General features: G+C 44.6%; 1 protein-coding gene across 1 annotated transcript in view; it reads right to left on the bottom strand.

Annotated features, from left to right (window-relative positions):
- Positions 1 to 7231: 7231 nt before the first annotated feature.
- Positions 7232 to 27367, bottom strand: part of NRG2 (neuregulin 2) — a gene marked incomplete at both ends in the record, with an annotated part of 175061 nt that continues 154925 nt past the window's right edge. The window contains 6 exons of the mRNA XM_084295014.1: positions 7232 to 7889; positions 9072 to 9296; positions 11711 to 11838; positions 13566 to 13689; positions 14636 to 14738; positions 19117 to 19140. Of these exons, the coding sequence (XP_084151140.1) occupies positions 7232 to 7889; positions 9072 to 9296; positions 11711 to 11838; positions 13566 to 13689; positions 14636 to 14738; positions 19117 to 19140 (1262 nt within the window). The remainder of the gene's footprint in view (positions 7890 to 9071; positions 9297 to 11710; positions 11839 to 13565; positions 13690 to 14635; positions 14739 to 19116; positions 19141 to 27367) is intronic.

The raw sequence follows: 27367 nt of genomic DNA on the forward strand, positions 1-27367 counted from the left end.
CAAGGAACGTGTGCATGGGTGAAATGAACTGGTGATGCTTTGCGCTCCTGGACTAGATCAATGAGCACAATTTTACCTAGGAAATTATACAAACAAAACCGTAGACGTGTATGACACGGTGACTGCTCTAGTGAAAGAAGTCAAAGAAGCTTTAGTTGACACTCCTTGGCAATGCTCTGGCATTTCAGCATCATGGACACTCCATCTCTTCTTTTCCCCAACAGCACCAGTGGCTTTTCTTTCCCTTCTACTGCAGCCTGCACAATAATGGGATACGCTCATTCTCCAGGTGCCGGGTTGCTCTCTTCCACCAGCCCTATCTTCTCCTCCTCCTTCCTCCTTCTCTCCCTGGAGTTTCCACTTGTTCACATCCACAGTTCCCAGCAGGGCAAGAAACTCAGCCGGGACAATGGTGTCTGCGTCACCACCAGCACTCTCAGAGAAAGGCACAGAGCAGCAGGGAGCACATCCCTCGCACAAGAGGAGTGCTGTCTGGCACGTCACAATAGGACAGGTTTTGTGAGCTAGCCACCAACTGAGTGAGAGGCGTCTTCAGCACAGTGTGTGGGACTGTCATCTGCCCATGGCAGTAGAGGCCTGAAGTGCCCTCTGTCACCCTATCCTTTTTATATATATATAAATATATATACATATGAATATATATAAATAAATATATATATATAAGGAAAACTTAATATGGGATTTTAACCTCAGTGTGCAAGAGAAGGTAAGCTGCCTGGAGAAGACACTAGGGACCATGGAGGGTCTGAACAGGACATTTTCAAAAATGCAGTAGCCTATGTTTCTTTTTTTTTTTTCTTTTTTTTTTTTCCTTTTTGTACTTGAATGGAAAGCCCACCTGGCTTTGCTGTGAAACATCGCACTCCTGTTCCTGTTTGTTGAGACAAACTAGCCAAAAGGCTGTTTATTTAGCATCCATGGCATCTGCCACTTTGGGTTCAAGCACAGTTGGAAATGTGCTTCAGATCCAGCTGAACCTTTGTGTGCAGGAGCAATTTTAACTGCCCATCAGTGTTGTAGTTCCTCCATTTTGCGATTCGTATGCTGTACTCTTTTAAAGAGGGAATTGTGTTTCCGTTCCTTTCTGCTGTCTGTGGTCCAATGATTTACTGTTGTACTAGAAGCGATTCCACTGCATTTCAATGCCACAACTGTTCTCCCGCACTTTATTTATTTATTTTGCTATTTGGTTTGGTTCCTTATCCCAAATTGCCTTTCTTTCCTTTAGGTGCATTCATAGTAATCAAGTTCCAGTTTTGAAGGATCTTGTAGCTGCTAACTACAGTCATTTATTGTTTATATTTTGCAGCATTTTTTAAACAAAGAAGATTTATTTGGACCTTCAAAGTCTGAGAGACTATTGACTACTGTTTTCCACGATGGTTCATACTACTAAAAACCTCCATCCTATTTTGTCACCTCTTCTTTTATCTCTGTTTCTTTGTACAGTTTGATAGCTTATTTGAAATGATGCACTAAGAATCATGTAAAAAAGAATAATAATAAAGCTGAATCTGTTGGTAAAGAGAATTGGTCTGAAATGTGGTTCCACTGTGTGCTGGGTTGGTCACAGACTTCACAGCCCTGCATGACCATGTTCACACAGACCTCTATCAGCTCCTGCAAAGAGAAAGCCAGGACTCTCTGGCCAGCACCAGAAAGTATCAATGCTTTTCCATGAGTAGGGTGCCAGCACACCTATCCTACTGAAAGCACTTGCCTGCCTAATCTTTGGATGGATGGCTTGCCGGTAAAGCAGGTGAGACAGATGGGCTGCTTTATTGACACGTTCAGGTAACATTTCCTTTCATCTGGTGCATCTTAGGTCTGTCAGTCCATGTAGGTTTATGGGAGGAGAAAGATGTCAACATCTGCACTGGTGGTTGGAGATGTTCTGGGAACTGTTCTCGGAGGAGCATTTGCCTTCATTGGGTGTTGTAGCTGTTTCTCAAATGTGCCATGTTCTTTGCAGTGTCAGGTGTAGGTACAGGACCCCCTTACACTGGGGTCCTTCAGGATACTCCTACTCACATGAAGTATCTGGTTCTGGGGATGCCCACTCACTCACTCATTCACTCACTCACTCACTCACAGTGGAAGCCTAGATGAAAGTCAGGCCCAACTTTTGCTGTCCAAAATCCCAGGTAATATCTTGTGCCTCAGCCTGTCCTTTCTGACTAACCCTTACCTCAGGCAGTAGAATCTCTAAGCTCTAATTTGTCCAAGAAATCCAAAAAGAGTGTTGAAGGTGCCACTCTGTCATCCTTGGACAGGACTAAGTTGCAGGAAAGAGCGGGATCTTGTGAAGTCTTCTTTGTGCACCAGGCCTCAGAGTCATGAGGGTCTCCACCCAGTGGATGTGGCAGCATGGATTAAAGAGCCCTTGGCAAGATAACCAAGGGAGTTAAACCTGCACTTGGTGACAACCAACACAGTTTGTCCTGGTACACGAGGGCTCATCTGGGTGCATATGCCTTTGCAGATGTGGTGCCCTCTTACCTACAAGGGAGCACTAAGAATACCCCAAAACATCTTGTTGGACCAACCTTCCACCTCAGTGTATGACCAGGCAAAAAGTGCTTTTTGTTTGTTTGTTGTTTTGTTTTTGTTTTTATTTGTTTTCTCCCTCTTTCCCTGCCTGGAGGAGAAGGACTCAGCTGCTGCTATGAGAGGGCAGTAGCTTAGAGGAATTAAACAGACAGATCTTTTTCTCCTCCTATAGGCACCCAAATGCACTTTCTTCCAGAACATGCAGCCAGGACATGAAACCTTCCCCCTTCACCATGCATCCTGTGAGGAGGGGCAGCGGCAGAGAGCATGTGACATGGCCAGCAGCTCCCCTATGCCCCTGGCAGGATCAGGGCCAACGCCGCACTATAGATGTGAGCACTCAGATGCAGGCAGTGCCTATTTGACAGGCAATGGGACAAAACTGCTGACAGCTTTGTCAGGAGGTTTTACAATCCCAAAGCCAGGGTCTGACATTCCTCTCCTGTTTGCACCTCACCATTTGTGTCCACAAAGTGATTCTAGCCCCTCTGGGAAGGGTGGCATCATCGTACTTGCCGAGCAGAGATGGCATTAAGGTGTCAGTGGCTCCCCTCACCTGTGAAAATTGCTCTAAAATATTAATGGCTAAATCCTAACAATACACATATTTGGAGATGAGGGCTTTAAAAATAGACCAGATGGGGAAAAAATGAGATAGATACAAGCTTCCTTCAGAGGCAATTTGAGAGAAAAGTAGTGTAACTGCTACCAAATACAGAACAAAATTATGGGAAACCAGGGGTACATGAAACAAGAAATCACCACAAGAAATCACGAGGCAGCTACAGCTCAGAGTTAGTGATGTCTCTATCTGTAGAGTGTCACAAGTCCCGAAAACCACGGAGCAGTAGAACATCTCCCTGCATGGGACTGAGCAGATGGTGATGCCCTGATGTGGAACAGCTGCCCTGAGCACCCCCCCATGGTTCAGCCACACCACTGTGCTGCACAGCGGCCCAAAGTGCAGCTGTAGGAGGCCCCAGAGCTGCAGCCTTCCTGTAATGCAGATGTTGCTGAGGGGACAACTTTATTACAGCATCAGGTGGACTTCTCCAGGGGCAGAGCTCACCAGCTCACAGACACAGGGGAGAGCCAGTCAGAGAAGCAGGGTGGCTCTGGGAACCCAAAGGCCCCTCATCTCTGCCATCTTTAAGCTTGGTTTCCCCAGGGATCCTCACCCTGGGTGAGCTCCCACACCCAGGGAGGTGCTCTCTGCCTATTCCTGTCAATCTTGCTGTGCTCCAGGAGCTGCTGGAGGAGGTAAGTCAGGAGATCAAGGTCAATGGTCAGCCACAGCCTGTTCCAGGAACAAACAGGAGCGTGCATAGCTGCATGGCCAAGCACAGCTATGGTTCTGCAGACAATGAAAGCAGCTCAGCACCTGGCAAAGCTCCTTTCATCCAGAAAGGCATGGGGCTGCACAAAAGTGGGACAAGATGTGTCCAGAGACTACATGACAAAGGTCATCCAAACCAGGACTTGACCCTACCACCTTTATCTCCAGTCCTAGACATCTAGTACCTCCTTTGCACACTGCTGTTGGGTAGACACTACATTGAACACATAGCAGGAGGGCAAGATCCTTTCACTTTCAATCTTTGGGAAATCAGTGTTAAGATGCTTTTATTCAGGGTGCAGTGCTGAGCCCTCTGGTCTGGCTGGAATCCCCACAGTACATGTGATGGATGTCAGGGGAGGTCTGTGACCCAGAAAGGTCATCTCCAAGACAATGAACATCCTGATGCTGGAGCAGAAGAAGCCCAGACTGAGGCTGTGCAGCAGTTTAACCTGGCCTTCATCCCAGACTGAGGGACTGGGGATTTCTCTCATAGCTCTGTGTGTTTCTATGAGGTCAACTCTGAAAAGTCTTCACATGTAGGGACCAGAGTTTAAGAGGTCCCTTTCCTACTAGATGGCATCAGCTGGGACTTTTTGGCATCTGTCATATCACTGAGCAGGAACTAGGCAGCTGGGCTGAGCCATGGAACACGATGATATAATCTCAGAAACTGCTTCCTGTGAATAAACCATAATGTTAGAGATCCCCCTACATGTGAACTAGCCAGAGTCAGAGATTTGCCATGCAAGAGCTGAAGAAGGGACCTTTTTTGCAGGTGGGCAGCACAGCACTTGCAGAATTGGACCCAATGCATCTCCAGTCCACTGCAGAAGTCACGGGAATCAGTGCCAGCATGCAAAGTACACGGCATGCATCTTGGCCTTTCTTGTCAGAACAAAAAGCTTCCACCAGTGGGGAGATGGGGTGAACCTCCCAGCCTGGAGGTAGAGAACGAGTGGCATCCTCCCAGATGTGTGGGGTAGCACCCATTCACCTCAGTAAGCCTCCACTCCTGAGCCCAGTGGTGAAGGTGAAACGTCCAGTCAGGTAGAAAAACACCCACCTCTGGGACTTCAGGGGCATAGACACTTAAGGGACTGGAGTATCAGTCTTAGGTGGAGATGCTGAGAGAGCTGGGACTGTTCAGCCTGGAGAAGTAAGGGCTCAAGGGGGCCTTATTCATGTATATTAATTAATGATGGGATGGGATGGACTGGCAGACAAGACTTTTCTCAGTAGGGTTTGGTGATGGGATGGGAGGAAGTGAGTGGACACAAATTAAAAAAAAATAATATTAAGAAATGGAGTTTGAACACAAGAAGATGCTTTTTTTTTTTTTTTTTTTTACTCTGAGGATGACCAAGCACTGGCTCGGGTTGCCCAGAGAGGTTGTGGCATCTCCCTCCTTGGAGATCTTCAAAACCCATCTGCATCTGGTCCTGGGCACTCAGCTCTGGGTGTCCCTGCTTGAGCAGGCAGTTGGACCAGCTGACATCCAGAGGTCCCTGCCAACCTAAACCATTTTGTGATTCTGTGTATTGTACTTGTCACAGCCTACCCATTGCCCCCCAAATTGCCTTAGATCAATGCTGCCCACAGTTTGTTATTTCTTATTTTATTTATAATATAAAAAATGTTCAAGTGTTAAACAGTCGAGAGTTCTGACATTCAGACAATCCAGAGCAAACTTTGACAATCATCTTATGACAAATTAGCAGAGTTTTCTATCTGACCCCATCACGGGTGAGGAATAGAGGGTTTAGTTACTTTATTGCTAAAAGTTAAATGAAATACACTGTCAATTGTTGTATTATCTTCTCAGTCACAGCTTCACCATGCATCCAATCTACAGTATCTGAAATGCAAAGGACATGCAGAAGTAAAAATATAAAAAGAAAAAAGTCAGGCTACAATGTAAACAGGTTTGCTGCAGAGAACTGAGGCGAGAGGGGCACTTCCACCAGGATGCTCTGCTGCCTGGAAACGCAGGACTGTCTCTTTGCGCCACAGAGCCAATGGCCAGAGCTGCTCCGGGTTTGGAAACACGATGTCTGTCATCGGTGGCAAGACATTACAGTAACAACTGTCTTTACAACAAAGGGCACGGCGGGACAGAGGAATCCGCTCGTTGGGCTGCCCCGTGTGGTGCCCGCGGTGCTTCCCAGCCAACGCAAGGGGCTATGCGCGGGGCTGGAGCACTCAGACACCAGGGCAGCACAGCCAGCGGCTGTCTGGCACAGCACCTGGGGCAGCAGTGGCCATGCTGTGCCCTCTGGGCGTCCTTGGTGGCAAGAATGGTGCGCAGGACACTGTAGCCCACACAGCACCATAGCAAATGCCACACCATGGCCACTGCGTGCTTGGTCAAGGGGATGCCACAGCCAGCATGGCACCAGGTCCAGTGCGGCTCTGCCCTGCCAGGACCACTGTGCAGTACCACCAGCCTGTCAGGGCTGGCTTCAGTGACGGTATTGAACCATATGTAACAGGGTTTTATTTCACCACATTCCTACAAATGTCTTACGTATCGGACTACAAACCTCTGCCAACCCAATTTCACACTCACATGTGAAACGGCCAAAAGTTGAGAGCTATATTGTAAGGGCTGCTGCTGCATTTCATTTTCTCTTCCTACCTGTGTGGCAAAAGAAACATTATTTCTGCATTTCGGTATGGTGCTGCTCAGTTTCTTTTTCTCCTGATTTAAGCAAAAATACAAGTATTTTATGGGGCAAGACAGACCCCCATTAGACATGATAATGGAAATGCTCCCAATCATGTCCTTGATGTGTGTTAAAATGATAGAACAAGATCATTAATAGCAGGGTATAGGGCAAAGTGGTGAGGCTGTTTTCTTCTGATGGAAGAGTGCCCTTGTGACAGGTTGTCTCCCAAATAAAAATCTGTGATCTTAAAAATGCTACTGAAACAGAATCCTCGGCATGAATCCCAGCACTAGCATACAGCAAAAGGCACCACGATAGTTTTATTTTCTATTTTTAAGTAGTCAAAAATTGGCCCACCTTTTTTTTTTTTTTTTTTTTACTTTATTGTTTGTTTCCATTTCTTCTTTTTTTTTTTTTTATTTTTTAATTTTTTTTCTTGGAAGCTGAAAATCAAGACATTACATATAAATAGAGATTCCCTATAAAAAAGTCATTGCTGTTAGCTATTATAAGACAACTTTGCTAAAATGAAAATAAAACATTTTATTTGTTATATTTTTTCCTCTTTTATATAAAATAAAAATATTTATTTTTGTCTCATTTTTGTTTTGCCTCCCTCCTCCGCCTCCTCCATGCGGGTATGTCTGCGAGGCGCCTAGAGAGGATCAGGGTCTTGTTTGGGTGTTGTGTGTGCCAGGCTGCTGCGCCCGCTCTCCCCGTGAGCGCTGTGCCTGCTGTAGGAATGGTAAGTCCGGCTGTCACCTGGCCGGTGGAGCGGAGGCGATTCTGTGTTCATCGTCTCATTGTTCTGAGTGCTTAGGAAGGGGGTGCTCTCAGCCACCAGCTCCTCGTCAGACTCGCTGTAAGAGGCGCTGCTCAAGGAGAAGGAGTCCCGGACAGCTCTGGCTCTGTGGGGTACGTGCCCGTTCAGTTTGGACTTTTTCCAACGCTTGTTGCTGCTGGCTGTTTTCTTTGGCTGTTCTAGTGCTGTGACATACTCCTGTGTCGTCTCATACTCGTCATCCTCCGTGATCCGGAAGGGGCTGGAGGGCAGGCTCCCCATGCTGTCATTTAGGTAGGTCTTCCTTTGGTAGTAGCTGTCGTACCTCTGCGTGTCCTGGAAGGGAAGCTGGTACCGCCGCAGGAGGGGTTGCTGTTCCTCCACACGGAAGCTGATGGGAGCTGCTGGGGGCAGGGAGACAGCGTGTGCAGAGTTGGGGGAGGTGATCTCAAAGGTGGGCACCTGCGTGGCCATCGAGTAGTGGAAATCCACGGGCGACAGGCGTGCTGGTGTGGTCAGGGCTGACACGTACCTGGAAGAAACAACACCTCTGTTTGGACAGGGAGCATCCCAAACCCTGCCAGCTGCAGCTGCACTCTGCTGAACACCCGGCACTGATATGGGGGACCCCTGATGTGCCTGGTTCTGGAGCACTGCATCTCCTGGGGAAGGGGGTGGAGGGACCTTGTACTGCAGTGTCTGAGGGAGGATGAGCTGCCAGCTTTGGTGGGTGTTTGGGCACCAAAGCATGGTGGTCCCCAAGACCAGATTTCCTGAGGGAGTTGCTCAGTCTGCACCCTTGCTCCTCCACCATGTGAGGAGCTCACCACAGAGCCCAGCACTTGGCAGCTGAGATGTGGCTCCCAGGAAGCCTTCATGCCAGCTGAGCTGGATGTGCTTCCCTTGCTGCAGGATAAGGCTCAGGACCAGTCCTGCATGACTGTTGGGACTGAACTTTATCTGGGACAGGGCAATTCTCACCCTGCAACACTGCAAATCTTGCAGCACCTCCCAGCAGCCTGTCTGAATGGACTGGGATCAGAAACAAGTGAGCAACTTGCCTTCTTTGGACAAGTCCCGTTGCCCTGATGGGTAAATGCCCAAAAGAGGTTGGGTGGCCACCTGTGTCATCCATGGTGACTCATGGAGGGCTGCAGCAAGTGTGGAGATGTGCTTCAGCACCATGAGGAACCAGACACAGGAAGAGGACAACTCTCTGTCACTAGCTGATGATTTCCCATCTCTGCAGTCATCTTCCCCAGGGAGCTGGGTCTTACAGAGCCCCATCCCAAGGCTGTGCCCACTGCTCTCCATGCCACCCACAGGTACACGGAGGACTTATCCCAAGTACCTGGGAGCCAGCCCCTGCTTGAGCTGCTGCCCCACAAATCTGCCCTCCTTCTCTGCAGGGAGGACTTCATCAGTTGCTGATTGCAGCCAGATATTTTCAGCTGCTCTCAAACTTGCACTCCAAACCTGTGTTGCCCACAGGTGAGCAAGGAACAACTGACAAGGCGCAATGCTTGTTGCTGCTACCAGAGTGACCTCTTGGGGACATGGATTCCTCCGGTCAGAACCAGAGCTGGAGCTTCTTCTGGACTACCACGGGACTGCTACTCTAGGCCAGGGTGGAAGTGAATGGATTTCCATCCAGCAGAGAGGGGCATGTCTGGCCTCTGTCATGCCCAGGCAGCACAAAGCAGGGGAGTCTGACCTCTCGCTATGCGGCGAGTCCCGCAGCGAATCCACTGAGTCGCGGTACTGCATCATGGGCCGCCGCGAGTCCTCAATGCAGAAGGCAGCCCCACGGCGGGCCCGCGCCTCCACACATGCAGGGCTGTTGCATTTACTGGTTCCCACCGAAGACAGCATTATCCCAGACTGGGAATCTGAAGTCAGGCTCTCCGTCCGCTCCAGGCTCCAGGTGTGGCTTTCATGTCTGTGGATCAAAGTCCATATGGACAATGAGCAAGGAACCCCTGCTAACATCTTCTCAAAAATGCCACATGCAGCCACAGATCACACTCTGCTCTGCACTGATATCCCTTTTCTGTCTCTCATGGAAATACATCTGGCCAGGAAGGCCCAGTTTTGATTTGTTTCACTGTTTCTTGGAGGTCTGATTTTAGAGAATAAAGAAGGGCATTGCAGTGCACACTGGGTATTTAACTCACCAACTCCTGATGGTGGGAATAGGATGGGACAGCCTCTGCAGGGAGGCCTGGGAAATTCTGCTTTGTAATCGCAAAGTGTTTTGGTGCAGAGCAATGCACTGGCTGTGCCAAGGCAAGTCTGCAAAGGATCTTCACACATTGCCAAGAAGCAGCCCCTTCACAAATGCTACCAGAACAGAGTCAGAAAAAGACTCAGAATTACTTCATGACCAACAGAGAAAAGCACTCCTACTAATTAAAAAAAAAAAAAAAAAGGTTTTGGCAGCAAAATACATTCGAGGAGCTAGACTGAAGCTACCAGCTATGATGGATAGTCCTTGGTCAGCCTGGAACTCCCCCTGCCCTTGGCTTGGTGCAGAGATGACATCCCACAAACACGCACCAGGGAAGCATGGGGTCCTGCACACACCGAGGGTCCACCCACACCGGGCTGACTGCTCTCCATGGCACAAATCCATGTGGATTGGAGCAAGAGCTCTGAGCTCCCAAACTGCACCAGATGGAGCTGTGGTGGCAGAGTATTTTGGGTGGGGGTTTACAGAGGCCTCATTAAGACTTCCAAAGAAGTTGTTAATTATTAATAGCTCCAGGCACATGTTCAGTTGCAACCAAAGCATTGATTTATAACTTCAAACAGCATCCTCATTAGAGGTGCTGATAAAGTAAAATGGAACCATATTATGCTAGCAGTTTGCCTCTGGCATGACTTCAAGAGACACCTGCTCACTGCACTTGACTCAGGAAAATTATATGGCAGGTAGCCAGGACCAGAGGCTATGCAAGTAGGTATCTCCCCACACCTGTCATATATTAATGCTGCCCTCCAGACACAACTTTGCTTCTTCAGGAGGTACTCAGAGATGGCCCTGGGATCCAAGGACTTTGAAGTGAGCCTTGAAGGCCAGCAAGGTGCAGCTCTGCAGGCACAGGAGTCTCTGTGCACCTTGCTCAAGCCTGCTCAAAGCTAGCCAGAATTCAGCTGCAGCATAAAATTTCAAAAAATCTGGAAAACACCCCATCTGCTCACTGAGGGGGGGGACTTCCCTGGTTAAAGTAGTCATTTCCAGCCCAGCAAATCTTTCTTGTCTCCCTCTTTACTTACTGGAAGTTGAACCAATGGACTCTGGGGAGGAATTTTCCTGAAAACCTATGTATGATATCTGAAGCTGATGCATTGTACACTGAGTTCTCCTCCCTAATGAATGCCTGAACCCTGAAGAAATCTGTCAGAATGCATCTTCAAGCTTTACCTGAAAGGATTCACTGCTTCCTGGACAAATGGATACAAACACACCAGTCTAATGAAGTAAATAAGCCAGGATAACTTTTGCTTATGAAGTCAAAGCATGTGATCTACGTGTCATTGACAGAAGGTAAATATGGATCCCCCGCACCCTAGTTACTTTTCAAAGGCATGCATTCTCACAGGGAAGCACTGTCACTTACTGGAAGAACACAATGAGATTTCATCATATAAGATGGAAGACCTGAATGCCCAAACTCAGAATAGTGCAGGACTTTCTCTAGAGCATTTGAATGACTTTTCTGGACACCATAGTAATGGAAAAGCTCCATCTGCAATATAAATGTTCTTAAGACCAGCAAGAAATTCAACTGAGTCATGCTGGTCTTCCCCCTTGATGGCTATTTTGAAATGTGAAAACCTATGTTCTTCTGACAAAAAAACTTGATTCCCAAAATTAGACCCTAACTTTGCGGACTAGGCAAAATATTTTGTGATGTTTGTCATAGCTTACCTTACAAAAGGCAAATATATCAAGCATGAAATAACCATTGGATGCTTAATGAATTGATGCAGGTGTGCTGTGCGGTTGCAAGAACAACTTGGAAAAGCTTCCCTAGGTGCATGCTCCAGTTTGAGTCTGTTCAAGGCATGAAAGTACAACTTCATATCCTGACTTCCACCTCTGTCAGTGCAGTAGGTTCCTTTTGAGTCCTTGTTGCAGTTGACCTGCAGCATCACACCTTTCCACACCTCTCACTAACCAGCTGTGCTAGCAAAGATCTGCAAGTGTTGGCAACGGCCTGTATGGCACTGTAATGCCAAACATCAACTTAAAACAGAAAGAGAGATGAAAGGAGAATCTTTTACTGGCTTTGTATCTCACAGAATCCTAAGGCAAGCAGTAAGAGTTCAGGGGGAAATGGTATACATCACCTCTGGCTGGACGTTGGAGTGGCTGTGGAGCAGTGATGTGATGGGGAGCAGGAGTGACTTCCCGAAAAGGTTGTCTCTGTTTCCCTACGGATCACATGTTCGGTGGCAGAAACATTCTTAGAAATATACTGTAAAATACAAAGAATCACACAGATCAGCCAATAGCTTGTCAGCACTGCCGCAGCCAAATTCTGCTGGCTGCATTATTTCTGGTGAAACCACTTGAGGATTGAGCGAGTACCGCAGCTCCCTAGCCCACAGAAGGAAAAAAGGAAGCTGGAAAATGCCACGCAGTGGCCCCTCTCTGCCTCTGCACTTTGAATGCTGGAAAAGAGCCCTGGCACAGGGATTACAGAGGAGTACGAAGATCCAAGGGGTTCCCCAGACAGCTGTGGCAGCACTTTATATTTGATGCTACTGAGCAGATATGCATCTCTTCTTGCAGGAGGTTATGCATCAGAGTACCAAAAACAAGGCAACCATATGAGATCTGTCAGAAGCATAACCCTATTGAAACACTAGGTGTAATCCTAATATTTATACTGAAACATTCCTTCATCTAAAAGTAAGCAGGGTCAGCCGTGCTCTTCACGGGGAGAAAGCTCTCTGGGGGAGTCAGCATTTCAGGCTTAGATGGCTGATTCTTTAAAATTTTCTTTACCTCGTCTTTCAGTGCTGGCTTTACACCTAGTTAAATTTTAGCATCCCAAAGGTAACCCAGCAGAGCTTGTAACTGACTCAGAGTACTCCTTGTACAAGGGCATGTAGTGATAGGACAATGCTTAATAATTTTAAACTGAAAGCACGTAGATTCAGATTAGATATGAGGAAGAAATTCTTTACTCTGAGGGTGTGAGGCACTGTAACAGGTTGCCCAGAGAAGTTGCGGATGCCCCATCCCTGGAGGTATTCAGGATTAGGCTGGATGGGGTTTTGAGCAACCTGATCTAGTGGAAGGTGCCCCTTCCTGTGGCAAAGGGGTTCGAACTAGCTGGTCTTTAAGGTCCCTTCCAACCCAAACCACTCTCTGATTCCGTGATTCCCATCAGGGATCAGTGCACATGAACATTTGCACACAGCAGATGTTAAGCTGCAGCAGAGGTTAAGGGAAGGCAAAAGGAAATTTCCAAAGCAAAATTTTTGGAATATGAGAAACTGCAAATTCTCTGGCCCAGGGGAGTACTTTTGTTTTGGATCTGCCTCCCCTCTCCCTTTTTCTGATCCCTTTCAATGGCTTAGTTCAGCAGGGCATTTAAGCATGTTGACAGTGAGAACACACAGCTCAATGGGATTCTTCTATGACTGATGTTAGAAGAGTGGCCGAGCTGCTTTTCTGGATCTGGCCCTAAATTCTTAGAAGGTTGTCACTAAAGTAACACACTGGGACCCCACCAGGTTGTGTCACCTTGCACAGGAAGCAACTAGTGTGGGCAGGCAGACATACGTGGTGCTGACCCATGATGTGCAACACAGCCACTGTGGTTGCTCCAACCCGCACTGTGCTGTTCCCATTTGTCATGCTGCAAAATGAGGCTCACTTGGACAGCTTAATAAACGGGAAACATTGGGAACATCTCACAGAGAAGAAAACAGGATCGCACTTGATTCATCACAACAAGCCTGTCCTGAGTGCCCTAATCGCATCTTTGGTGCTTCAAAGTAAATTCACATTTCCCTCCAGATTTTGTTTTGGGAAATGTTTCTGTGCAGAACCTCATCTTCTCATTCAATTTTCTTAGTATTTTCTCTTCTTGCAAAGGCACACAGGAGTGTAAGCGTACAAATTCACATCAAACCCCTGACAGAACACGTGTCCACTCAGTAACATACAGGGAGAATGAGACAAAGGTCTTACATCAGCCATTTGGATTTCCTCAGGATCCAAACGTGGATGGCTTGGCCCATTTGCAAGGCTCCTGTTCTGATGGGCAGGGCACATATTCTGTCGTAAATGATTATGCATCTGTTTTCTTTGTTTCCTTTAAAAAGGAAAGGAAAAAATCTATTAGGTTTATCTCATGGGGTCCTCTGCCTCCAGGTTTTTCTGGAGGAAGCAGATGATAAAGGAGGCAACAACCAGGTATTGATTCACTTCTTGACACACTTGATATTTCAGTGGTATTTATGGAAAGCTGCAAATATTCAAAATTAGTCACCTTAGCTGCTTTTTCAAAGAAATGTGAATGTTTGCTACTATGGCTGCTTCAGAGAACAGGGTCCACAGTCTCCTTGTTGCAAAACAAGGCCCGGCACAATGCAGTGGAGGCAGAGGAAGCATGGGACTAGGAGCAGAAGAGAAAAGTGGGGAGAAGGGAAAGGGGAAGCCGGTCCTGGCTTGGTCTTGGTGGCGAGGCACTTGAACTGTCCTGCATTAAGCATGATGTGGGACAGCCTCCCCATGTCTCTGGGAGGACATTCACTTCACAAGTCTCCCTGTCTCCTGGGGGAATAGAAAGTGAACCCAAACCCACTCAAGGTCCAGGTGGGGAAACAGGTGCTGTCCAGGCAGGGAAGGCTGACCGTAGAAGAGGTTCCCAAGTCTTTCGCTCAATCTTTATTGCCTTAAAAGTCCCTGATATGTAAACAACTGAGACCACAGCTCCTGGGCCACAGCCCAGCTTTCTTCATCTGTCAGGTGATAAGCTGTTGGCTCAGGGAACAACTTCTCCCAGTCACACACCATCACCTGGCTTCACAATGTGATGCTGAACCAGGGGACAAGGAAGAGGTCCCAGGAAAACGTCCTGCCTGGGCACAGAATGATAGGTGGATTTATTGGCCTTCTTCATAAGACCTCACTGGGAATGCCACAGCACAGCACCGCTTTAAAAATAGCATTGGGTGAACAGCACGAAAGTGTGAAGCACCAACTCGACTGCTCAGTAACCTCTCACCACTTTTTGTCTGTTAACCTCGCATACTCACTTGGTTTTACAGTAAGCTACCACACAGACAATGCCCACAACAAGCAAGGCAACACAGATTCCCGTGATGGTTAAAACTCTCTTCTGATAGAGCTCTTCTGCTTCTGCAAATGGAGAGAAAGAAACCAGTTATAAACAGGGTCTAGAACCACGGATGCATCTGGCTGCACAGGAACCAGTACTGAGTGAGGGCAAGATGGAGAGCAGGGCTCAGTCAGACCTCCTACCAATCCACTGCCCATCTCTGATAGCTGCCCAAAGCTGAGACAGGCTGGCCCAATCTTACTCACCCCTCAAGAGATCTTCAGTCCTTTTGTCTCTCTGTACCTTCGCCCTCTCTTGCTCAGTAGCTCACCCCTTCTGCACTCAAGCACGCTTCTTGCTTGCTCTTCTTTTCCCGCAGAATAACTTGGTGACTAATCTCAAAAAGCCCCATGAATCTACTTTCCCTTCCAGCAGATCCCCCCTTCTTGGCAACTTAATAGTCTAACAAGGACGACCCCAAGCATCCCCCACTCACCACGTACACACATAGCCCTGTGATGTTCTCATCACAGGCCCTCTGCTCTGATGGACTCAGAATGCCTTTTCCTTGCAGCGGCTGCATGCCCTGGAGCTCAGCAATGCATTAGAAACCACCAAGCAACAGGCCCCAAAGCATGTAGGTGCTGGAAGGGACATCCTAAAACACTCAAAAAGCAGAATGAAGATGGAAAAGTGATAGTGCATTAGACAAAGGAAAGGGAGTGGGGTAATTAAAATACAGTAACCAATTACAGTTATGGCTTTTTAATGAGACCTAGGAAGTGATTAATTCCATTGCACCAGGTAACTCAGATGCACACACAAAAGTCAAGGCTGCTGCCTCTCCCAAGTATTACCATTTGTCATGGACTGCCATTCAAACCAGAAAAATCAGTCACTTGCATCAAAACCCAGACCATGCTGGAAGTCAGGTAGTTCATTCAAATAAGTCAAAGCTCCAAGAAAATGGTAAGGTGTCACCTGCAGTGCTACTGAACTACACCTAGGCAGCAATTGTATATCAAGGACCCCTCTCCCTCTGTACCTATACCAGGGCAGATGCTCTTCTCAGCAACATCCACCTATCTCCACTGAGATCAGAAAAGGCCATTTGGTTCTCCATCTGAATGACTGAGAAGGATTCAGTCCACAGCTGCCATGAGACTTGTATTTCAGCATCTATGACCAATGTGCTTGTGATCCCATACTGTGAGTTAATTGTAAAGCCATTGGGGTTTGTCTTCTTTAATATTAATTGAAATATTTTTTAATATAGATCAGGCAATAAACCTCATGCCATGGTTGCTATGCTCAGTGTGTTTCACCAGGCTACACTAATTACTTTCAATGAACTATAAGATATTCCCAGTGCTACCAAACCAATGAAATACATGACCAGAAGAGAAATGTGTCTGATTTTAGGTACCAGCATTGACTCTCAGGAATAGACTCCAACAAAAAGAAAAAAGGTGGAAGTAACAAAACATTGTAGATAACATAATATTTAGATTACTATCAGCTTGCCTTTTTAGAAAGGAAAATTATTTTTGGAAGAAAAAAGTGCTGGGAGAAATGTTTCTCTCTGTCTAGCTCTTAACTTGTGAATGACAAATTGCTAAACTAGAGGCAGTGAATAACCATCCTGACATGAAGATGCAAAACATCATCATTAGTGCTTGCTTCATGTCTCTGTTGCAAAGCTGCAGTTTGAAGAAACAAATTTCCATCCCTCTCATTTGTGCCCTGGCCTTTGGCTTCAGGAGGCTCTCAGAGCACTCACCGGTGGAGTTGCTGAAAAAGCAAAGTCCCACCAAGCACAAGAGAAGCAGGCAGCTGAGATTCTCCCAGACTCCAGCTCCATAGCCACTGTAAGACAGGAACAGCAGGTCAGGTGTCTGACTGAAAGTTATCGAGCTGTATCTGTTTTACCAGCCAGCTGCACCTCTTCAGAGCCAGAGCCTGTATGGCCTGGGACCTGCTCATGCACAGGAGCTTGGGTGTTGGCTGACCTGGTGTTCCTTGCTTCTTACTACAAGGAGCCAGGTGGAGCTGGCTAGGGGAAGGAATTCACCGTGGGGTGAAATATTTGCTTCAGCTATGTATTTCCACTGCAGGTGCCCTATTCCAGGCATCAGCAACCATGGCAGACAAGTTTTCTTGCTCTTGTACAGCTTTGGGATCTGGATTCCAGCTGTACAGCTATTTCCTTCCATCAGGAAATTCAGACATTTTATCAGAATCAGGTAGGATCATGTCCTGGTTAGAGACAGCACTGGGCAAAAATTTTGCTGCTACCCAGCTGTATTTCTTTATGATTTACCAAAAAAAGGGTGGGAAGGAGGCCTTTTTTCACCATAGACCCATCCATGAAGCCAATTGTTTTCAAGGATTCTTCATAAGCTACTGTTTTTGCTACAGACTGCATTTTATTTATTTATTTATTTTAAAGTATGAATTTCCTTTGAATCATGGAAGGAGAGGAAGAAAGACAGCAAAACCATCAAAATTATTATTTTTTTTTTACCCCATTAGCTATATGACCAAATTTTTCACTCAAGGCCCAAATCCCAGCCTCTGTTGAGGTAATCATGGTAAGTATGGAACCCTGTCTCTGGCACTTCCACCTGAATTACAGGGGGAATGGTTCAGTTCATCAGAAATGCAGAATCACGTGCTCAATCTTGAACTGACAGTTCTGCTCTGCTATGTGAAACACTGAAGTCAGAGTCTGTGCATCAGTCACTACTGTAAAACTAAAAATTAAACAACCTGCTTATAGTAATTTATCTTGGCTCCTAACACCTTATTAATGTTTGTGCTTGGTAACAGAGTATCTTCATGCTGCATAAAATCATTTTGCCAGAAACAGAAAGAAAACAGGAGGAAGCATTCTACACTTCTGTGTTTGAGAAGTTAAGATCCTGGAGCAGGACTTGTCCATTTGTGTCTGTACGCTCTACAAACACCATGTCTTCATCAGTAGCATTGTCACTCTACAGCAGCAAACACTGTGAACAAACCATGTTGTGCCACATAGTGCTGACAGAATCACAGTCCAGCCACGGGTGTCACAGCAACACATGAAAGTGAAAGACGAATGACAGAGAAGAGACGACTGCAGACTGGGAACAGGATGTGTGGCGGTTCTGTGATGACATTGAGAATGGATGAGGAAAAGGACAAAAGTCAACAAAAAAGGGATGTCAAAAATCCTTAATTTTAAAGTTTATTTAAGTGTATTGGTATTAGCAGCACCGCTTTCTCTGAAACACTTGACCATGAAATGCACTCATTTTCAACAGCAGGAACAAGCTGCTGGGGATACATACCAAACCCAGTGGGTAAGGCATGCAAAAACCAGCAGAGACAGATTTCTCCAGATTCAGTTAGTGCATGTCTCTCCACCTCAGGAACCCAATAAGATAATTTAACATCCACAAGTGAAAGACTGGTGTCCCCATACATGTTTCAAATCGAATTGAAGTTATCTTCACGTGAAGATCTGCTCTGGATGGCATTGCTGGGCCAGTGTTTTTAAATTGAGCAATAAAGACAAATCTGTCTGTTCTCATCTGACCAATCCCTTCTGCACTCAGCTTGTGCACTCAAGGGAAACCTAGCCCCAAGGATTTGATTTCTCAGGTGCTTACTCTATAGATATCTGATACATTTCTGAAAACAGACTAAGGAGAAAGGAGGAAAAATATGATTATAAGCAACTGGGCAGGAGCAGGCAGTTGCCCAAAGGGGATATTTCTAAGAGCTTGCAAGTTACTGCAGTGTTTTTCCACACTTCAGCTTGCCACCATGAAGCTCAGCATTACACCCTCTCCTCTCATGGGAGACTGCTGATTTCCCAGGCTTATTGTCTTTAAAATAACTCAGCTCATGTCACCTTCCAAGGGACAATTTCCTCCCAGTCAAGCACAGAAAGAAGCAGCCTTTGGGAGCAGGAATGGCAAAACCATCCTGATGCTTCCTAGGATCCAGTGGACCATAGCACATTGAGAATGACAATGCAATAAAAGTCCTTATCTTCCTAAAACTTGCCTTCCCATTCCTGGAACACCTGTTCATTCCCAAGCGGTGCCTGCTGGCAACCCTTACGATTGTCATGAACTCCTGCCTTTCGGTTAAATATACAAAAGCATGTAGAATGAGGAGACGTATGGCAATTGTAACATCCCAGTCACGCCACACACACCAGGCTGCTGCTTGAAACAAAGAAAAAAGTGCTGCTAAAAATACACGTGCATTTTTATAGTTTTACATTTAGACTTTGAGCTTTACTTTTTTTTTTTTTTTTTTTTTTTTTTTTTTTTTTTAATCCAAACATCTATCTTGGCGCCAGGGAAACGAACAGAACAGCTGATTTTTTAATCATCCCATTAAAGCCATAAATATAATATGGGCAGCTCTTAATGGCTTCTGATTAATAAATGAATGGTTGTTCCATACCCTTTAATTCAAATCCAAGATGCTCTGCCAATGCAGAAAGAAGACAAGGAAGAGAAAGAGAAAAAGAAAAACAGGTCTGTCAGAGATCTCTAATATACATACACACACACTGTGCAGTTACAGCAGGTTAGTTTTTCTGTAGGCTCAGCAGCGGTTACACAGAACACAGTGTATGCTTCAGAGCATTTTAATTTCCCACCAGAGCTTATATCTTATGTAAAGAAAGACCCAAACAAATTGCAGTGGAAGTTAATTATGAATTCTTTTAGTTAATTATGAATTCTTTTGAGATGAGCCATGTTTGTTAGTACCTGATATGGAATTTACAGTTTAGGCAGAAAAAAAAAAAAAAAAGAAAAAAAAAGTACACTTGTTCTGAAACAATTCCTGACTCCAGACAGGCCAAAACACATAACGACTGCATGAACCTGGTAAAACCATTCATTTGCTTTCTACAGGCAGAATGTGCCCTGCACAGTTTCACGTGCCCCTCTGCCTGGGGGCTTGTGCACCAAAGAAGCGTGTGTGGCAGACAGATGTGTAGGCACTTGCACAGGGCCCTCAGGCCTGCAAGCACAATTCTTCTGCCCATGACCTCAAGTCTGGTCTCGGATGCACAATGTCATCTGGCAGCATTGCCTGTAAAATCTCCTGGTATCACATAAATTGTGGGAGTACTGTTCTTTGCAGTACAGATTTGCAGTTGTACCACTGATACTGCAAGTGATTAGTTGCCTGGGCAAAGGTAATGAATCCCTTGCAGATCTAAAAGTGCAAATTGCACTGGAAGTTTCCCTCAAGTCTGTGATCTTTCAAATTTCATTTTTGCTGTGGTTCTGCATTTTTAGAAACAGCAAGCATGCCAAAAAAAAAAAAATTAAAAAAAAAAAAAAGAGTACAAACTGGAGTATCTGCTTTCAGATTCAAATTCATTACAAATAAGATTACAGTTTATCTTGAAGAGATAGTGCTAAGCAAAGTTGAGTTTGCCTAATGAATCAACAATGTTGTTGTCCAACACAGGCAACAGTTTTGCTGAAAAAGTCCTTTTCAGTTCTGAATTGCAAAACTTTTCCCAGTACTGGCCTCACCTAAAGACAGTTTTTTCCCACATAAATATTAAAAATCTTCATTCATACTTATCATTGTACATTAAAGTGTGTTCTCCTGTTCCAACTCATCATATGAACAAGATTATTTTCAACTTGGAGATGTCCAAATTGATTTGCTATATTTTCCAAAAGAACTTTTTGCTGCACAGAAATACTGGTTTCCTTTTGCAATGCTGTTCAAAATCTGTGTGTGTAGGGGAAATTAGCACTAACAGTTGTGGAACATGTAAACACTTTCCAACTAAAGCAGGTTCTTCTCTTCAAATCAATGCTAATGTCGGGTTCTTTTTTTTTTTTTGGGGGGGGGTGGGGGAAGTTTCTTAATTTTATGTAATTTAAAGGCCACAAAACCTGGATGCTCTCTGCTTCACATCTCACATTTGTGCAAAAGAAATGGCAAACTCTACCATGCATATCACAGTGAGTTTGTACAAGTTCCAGGAATATGTACACAATGTGGTGGGAAGCAGAGAACTGGACACATTACATTTGTCATAAACCTTCTGGTTATCACATTGAAACTTGACCTTTTCCTAAAGCACGCTACCATTATGAAAGCTGTTTTCACCTGACACTGTGACAAATGCATGTAGAGATGCATTACACTTCATCCATATATCTACACTATTGATCTGTTTGATGGCAACACACGGCCTATACTGACACATTTTCTCCCTGATCTAGGATTTGCTGTAACATTTACAGCTACAAATGGATGCAATTCAGACCATTCTCATGTTTTGTTTTGTTTTGTTTTGTTGTTTTTTTTTTTTTTTTCAAACTCAGAAATGTCTATGCAAACAGAGTTGGTAGGCAAGACCTGAAGAAATTTAGCCTTCCCATTGTCTTCCCTCACCTTAGAACTGTAAGTTCTTTTTGCTCCCCAGCCCCTGGAGCAGATACAGACTGCTGGCTTGTTTGATCTTAGCCACAAGTTTCCTAATCAGCAAAGAAACCATGCAACTATACAGCAGCTAAAATGCATGTGCCTGACTCTGCCTGCAAACCCACCAGTGGCTTTGCACGTACAGGAAGCCATACCCCAACCTGTACTCCTGCATCTGAAGTCCATAGCTACTCAACACTTTACCATCATTTCAAGCTTTTTCATAATCTCGTCTATTGATTCTTTCCCTCCTCAGTGTCACTTTGACAACACAGTTCAGGCACACAGTGGAATTGTAAAAACTCAGCCTCTCTTTTGATATGCAAATTGGCAAGGCTGCACACTGACTTCCAGCAGAAAATTCCTTTTGATGACAAGTCAACTTGCTTCATAAAGCAGAGGAATTACTGGAGGCATACTAGTATCTACTGACATTCTCATATCATTTTTTTCCTAAGTTGCTTCTCTATTATCACTAATGACCATAATAGCAAAATAGTTGTTTGACGGTATGCAGAAAAATTGTTCTAGCACAATAAGCATCCAAGGCGATGTGCCAGCCAGTTGTAGATACAGGCATTGCTTCTGTTTCACCCACAACTGAATATATCCAAAAGGAAGCCTTCTCTCCTTTCCCTGCTCAGGAGCTCCTCCCAGCCTGGGCATTAAGCAGGTATTGCCTTCTGGGCTGGGACAATGAAGGAGGAAACACTTTAATAGTATTCTGGGTTTTGGAAGGTTTGCCTGTTCTTTAAAGAAGAGACTATTCAAAATTATTCAACATGTTACAATCCAGAGGCTAACACGATGACCCCAGCTCCAGAAAAAAACATTGCTTCAAAGTGTAATTTTCTGCATTCAGCAGAGGGGTATCATCTTCATGAACATGGCATACCATACAGTGCATGCCTATTGTATATTAACAATATTCCACTTGGGAACAAACATGTTTGAGAAAACATTTCTCCTAGAGACACAAATTTATTTTGGTCTGGAGCAAAACTATTTCTGATGGCATTCCATGTCTGAAGGAGGTCTCCTTTGCTTTTTAAGAAGTTGATTAGGAAAAGTAATACATCTTCAAAAGCTTTGAGTCCTATTTGCTGATAATGGAGAAGGTGTTCTGTGTGATGTGCTACACCTGCACTGTGTCCTGCAACAATTCAATTAATCTGCATCTCATGCAGCCTGTCAGTAACAGAGTGGCTGTCTGGCACACTTGGCTGCTGGGGATTCCCAGAAACTATCAGATGACAGTCCCTTCTGCAGACGTTAACTGTACATAGGGAAGCATGAGGTCTAGGCTAGTCTAGCAGCTCCTCCAGAAGGCAAGTCACTCCATCCTAACAGGAGTTGTTGCAATAGGGAAGTGTATTGCATTCCAGCTTTGTGGCAGAGGGAATCAATATAGGCAGAGGCTAGCATGCAAATCACAGTAAGACAGTTCTGAGATGGTTGCTCTAGGCTGAGGAAATGGGCATATTATTTTTCTCATATCATTTACCTTTGTCTGTACTCAAACATGTTCCTTGATCATGGCAAGTAGCTAGGACTGAGCACCTCAAACCACAGTGAGATTTCCCAAAATATCTGAATATTCCCAAAATATCTGAACTGGGGGCAAGTTTTTTGGAAAATCTTGTTCCAGTTGTACCTGCCGAACCTTTCTGGAAATACTGATCTTAAGATAGAACTCATTCTTCCTTAAGCAGCTGTTAGTGTTAAGGAAACAGTATCTACTATCCACTTAGATGCATTACTTTGCAGTGTTTATATTATTCCTTGTATATAAAAGCTAAGCTGGGCTCTTCTGTGTTGATCCCAAAAGAGACCAAACTAGTAGTCTGTAAATGTTCAAATACCAAACTACTGTACATATAAAAGTGTCTGTCCAACAGAGAAAATTGGCAAGCATGGGAGAGCTGGAGAAGGGAAAATATATGAGAGATGACAAAAATGCTTCATTTCATGCTCTTTGTCTCATCTGAAATGTATGTGTGTGTAATTCAGGTTGGATCCAATCATCCAGATTGGTGCTACTCAGCTGTTCAAAGTAGAGCTTGCTGAGGCAGCAGGTGATGCATGGACCTTGCACTGGTTTCTCCCAAGGGAAAAAATTCAGCTGAAGTGGATTGAAAGAAAAACCCAGTTGGATTTAGGTGCTACAAATAGCGCATGTACTCTGTTGACCCACTGCCTATTGTTAAGTCACAAATTCTGTGCTGGATTTTTTTCTCATTGTTGGACAGAAGAGCTATACCGACTTGATGCATCGTGACTTTGGGACTACATTATGTTCTAAAGTTTCACCTCCTTTAAAAGATGAACAGACAAAACAACATAAACTAAAATATCTTTATGGAAGTAACAATTCAAGACAAGATAGGTCTCACTGTGTTGAAGATTTCTAGGATGATTAAGAAGGATAAGGGCTTTGCAAATGGCTGTGAAAAGTGGGCCTGTGCTAACATGGACTTCAAGTAGCCTAAGAATGCTATTAAGATGTTTAGCTATTGTGTACATTATGCCCCCCAAAACATGCCTGGGTCCCCAGAGGACTATGTGAGTCACATTGCATGCTCCAAGGTGTGAAACAAAGTGGAGAAGTAACATCTGAGGACCACAAAGAGACTATCAATAATAAATTGTACTGATGAGCAATACTTGGACTGCACCATGACCTAGGCTTTCTCCAGGGGACATGAGGGAGCAATGTCCCATGACACTGGGGACAAAGGACACTGTGTGTGAGTTAAGGACTGGGCATTGAGTGAGCTCTCTGAGTAGTCTGTGAGTTTTCCATAAACTGCACAACCTTTTTGCTTGTCCAGTACTGTATGAATAAAAATAAATGGGTAGGCCTCAGGAGTCCAGAAATGTAACAATAGTGAATTGGCGAGCTTCTGTGGATTAGCTCGTAATTAACTTTAGGAGGTCCCCAGGGATAACCTGCACTGCAGTCCAGGAGAGAGAAATAACCCTGTTATGATAAACCACAAATGCCCTGTAATTACCCAGCCAAACCACAGCATAGTCATTACATTAATTAAATGGTCAGCAGCTATTGTGTTATTAAAGGGAAGCTGCACAATATCTGTGGAATTTAAAATGCTGCTAAATATTGTTTTAGGGCTCAGATGAGTAAGAGAATGAGCAGGAAACAGAAAGGTAGGTTACAAAAAAAAAAAAAAAAATATTTTTCTATTTATCATTCTCATATTGCAATCAGCAGGTAGGAAATTACTCATGAATGAATGAACAGAGGAGCTGAAATTCAGATTTAGACCTTCTATTAGAAGCTCTATTCTATTAGATCCTAGAAGAGCCTGAAGTGGTATGTTCATCCACCTACTCAAGGGGACATTTCACCTCTGTGTGGGGAGACAATGAGAGAAGAAAATGTCCAAACAGCTCCTGTCAAAAGGATCACTCATATATTTGTGTGATCACCAACACTCCTCCAGCTGCAGCTTGGTGACTTCAGAGCAAGTTAAACTATACCTAAGAAAAGAAGCCTCCCATCCAATAGATACACTGCTCTGATTCAACACCTGCTTAGCTGGCAGCTTTGGAGCCAATTTGTGTGCTGCTGTATGAACATGTGATTCTGTTCCCAGGCCAGATGCTGTAGCTTGCACTTCAGGTCAATGGCCTGAAGCTGAGAAATGTACAAAGGGGACAATGGGGATGAGACAGCCTGGTACAGACACAGCAAGTAGTAACAGTTCACAGTTTTCTGGCTGGAAGCGCTCTATGAAAGTAACTTCCTTAGAGAAGAATGACTGATGGGAAGAGTCAGATGTCTGATTTACAGGAAATGTTTTATGGCAGCTCAGAAATTATGCTGCTGAAGTCATTACACAAATCACACCTAGTGCAGTGGATGGTTAAGAACACATAGTGGTTCTCATTCAGGAAATTCCCATTTTTGTCATCTATTCCTGGAAGGAATCTGTAATACCTATACAAGGGAAATGTCCTGCCACAAAGCAAACTGATCAGGAGCTAGACCCACCCAAAAAAGCTTTTGATGGCTTCAACAAGGGATCCCTGGGGGACATATAAATCTGGGAACTCAGGATACACCTTCATATCAGCAGTCACTGAAAGCAGAAATGACAAGATAGTCTGTGACTGCAAGACACTGTTTTTTCAGATCAAGCTTTTCTCTTCCATGTTTTCAGCTGACTACACTGAGTACCATGCAACAAGTGTAGCTGTCTTCCTCCTCTTAGGAAGCCTGCTCTCAGCGGACAGCAGAAAATGCTGATCTTCCCTTCCAAAGCAGACTAGTGGGAAGATTCCAACCATGAATTAAAATTAATTTTGTAAAGAAACAAAGAATGAAATACAGGGTAAAAATGGAGAACATGTTAAATTACATCAGCTGCTGGCTCTGTTCTAGGATGTTTACTGGCAGACTACAGACTTCAGCTTTTATTTGAAAAAAATGGAAAATAGAAAATGAAAACATTTGAATGGGATGACATTTTTCCTCTAGATCAGTGACAATGACTTTGGGAGATGAATAAATAGCAACATTAAGATGTAATTTCAGATTTCACAGACAAGAGATAGTCACGGACACTGAACTGTATCCCAAATTTCTAATTTTTTTCCCACAAATCTCAGGCAGAAATAATTCAAATGTGCAGACTTAGGAAAGGTGTAAATGTTACTGTTGGAGATTATGGTGTTTAACTTTCAGTATATCAGCTCCTTCTGGAATGAAATAGCTGCTGATGTGTTTTTTGAAACCTTTACATCTAGCCAGCACAAAGCCTGGAAATTTACTAGTCCAGCAGTGTTTCACAAAGAACTGATAAACTTCTTGAGAAAATATAGCGCTAGGCTAGGTCTTGGTTTCATGTATAACAGGCAGCTATGAAATTCAGGTGCCAGCACAGTTTTTAAAAAAGGCATGTTTCTTGAAAGAAAGGGTGATTTTGGAAAAGCTACAAGTTCTGGAAAGAGCTGCAGTACACAGTTGTGTATGAAGCTGGCCCAGGAGATCTTTATTAGAAAGACTTACTGACTTGTGTGTGATACTGCTGAAATTCACCCACATGTGCAAGGAGAGATGGAAATCTGACTGCAAAGGCAAAGATCACAACCCCAGGAGGTTCTCTGAGAGGTGATACTACAAAGGAAGAAAAAATGAAAAAGAGAATATCTAAGCAGATCAAAAGGTTTTATTAAGTAAGTGTAGTGTAAGTGTGAGGACTCTCAAAGATTGTTCAAGATTGTTTTTGAGGGAAGCTGTATACTGAACAGCACCAACAAGAAAGAAATGGAAAAAGATATGTTCCTAGTTCCCTTAAAAATTGAAACAGGCTGGTACCACAGGCAGCATTTTGCCACTGGCTGAGGCAGTTTCAAGGTCCTCTGAATTAAAAGTAAGGCCAGAGAAGAGCATATTTATGCACTTCAGTAGACTTCAGAGCCACTTTTAAGGATGTTCCAATGAAGGGAAATCACCATGCAAATCCAGCTACTGTCCAAGAAAAGTCTTCTTGCACTGAATGTTCAATCACTTCAGGAATTGCTCTGTTGCCAGCAGAAGCCAGACAATCACATCAGAAAGCAGAACTTTGGTCCCAAGTTCAGAGCTGTCAATTTTAGAGTAGATTTCACAATCAATCGGCTTGCAAAATGGTCACTGGGAGCTAATACTATGGACTCAATAAAACTGTGGTTCAACAGTATGACGTGTTAAATTCTAGTTCTCACTAGTGCAAGGACAGCTAGACAGAGACACACGTGACTGTGAACATACTATACAGAGACTCTGGTAGAGACATCTGACAGCTAAATTAATGAGTTTGTGCTCATCACCCTCAGCACCTCTGAAGGATTAGACGTCTCAGCCTGATGCCAGCACTAGTGTTAGGTTAGCTTAATTCTCATACTTGGGTGCCAAACACTCGATAGTGACTAGGAAGGTAGCCTGGAGCACAAATTTGGATTCAAACCTCCAGCAAAGATGTCTAAAAGCTCCCTCATGAAATAATGAGGGTCTGGCTGCACTATTGTTGCAAAGAAGGGAGCAGTGAGAACAGTGGGTCTGACGAAGAGTCCATGATGTGAACTCAGGTTGCCAGCATGGCTGGTTACTCCCTGACTGTACATTGCATTCCCAGTGGCAAAAGTCAAGGAGGATTTCTGGTTTTGTACATTCTGTAGTAACAGGCTCCCAGCCCTCTGGCTTTATCAGAGATACATCACAAGCACAAGATCTAACTCCTGAAACTAG

The sequence above is a fragment of the Netta rufina genome (genome assembly GCF_964035555.1).
Source record: "Netta rufina genome assembly, chromosome: 14".
NCBI lineage: Eukaryota > Metazoa > Chordata > Aves > Anseriformes > Anatidae > Netta > Netta rufina.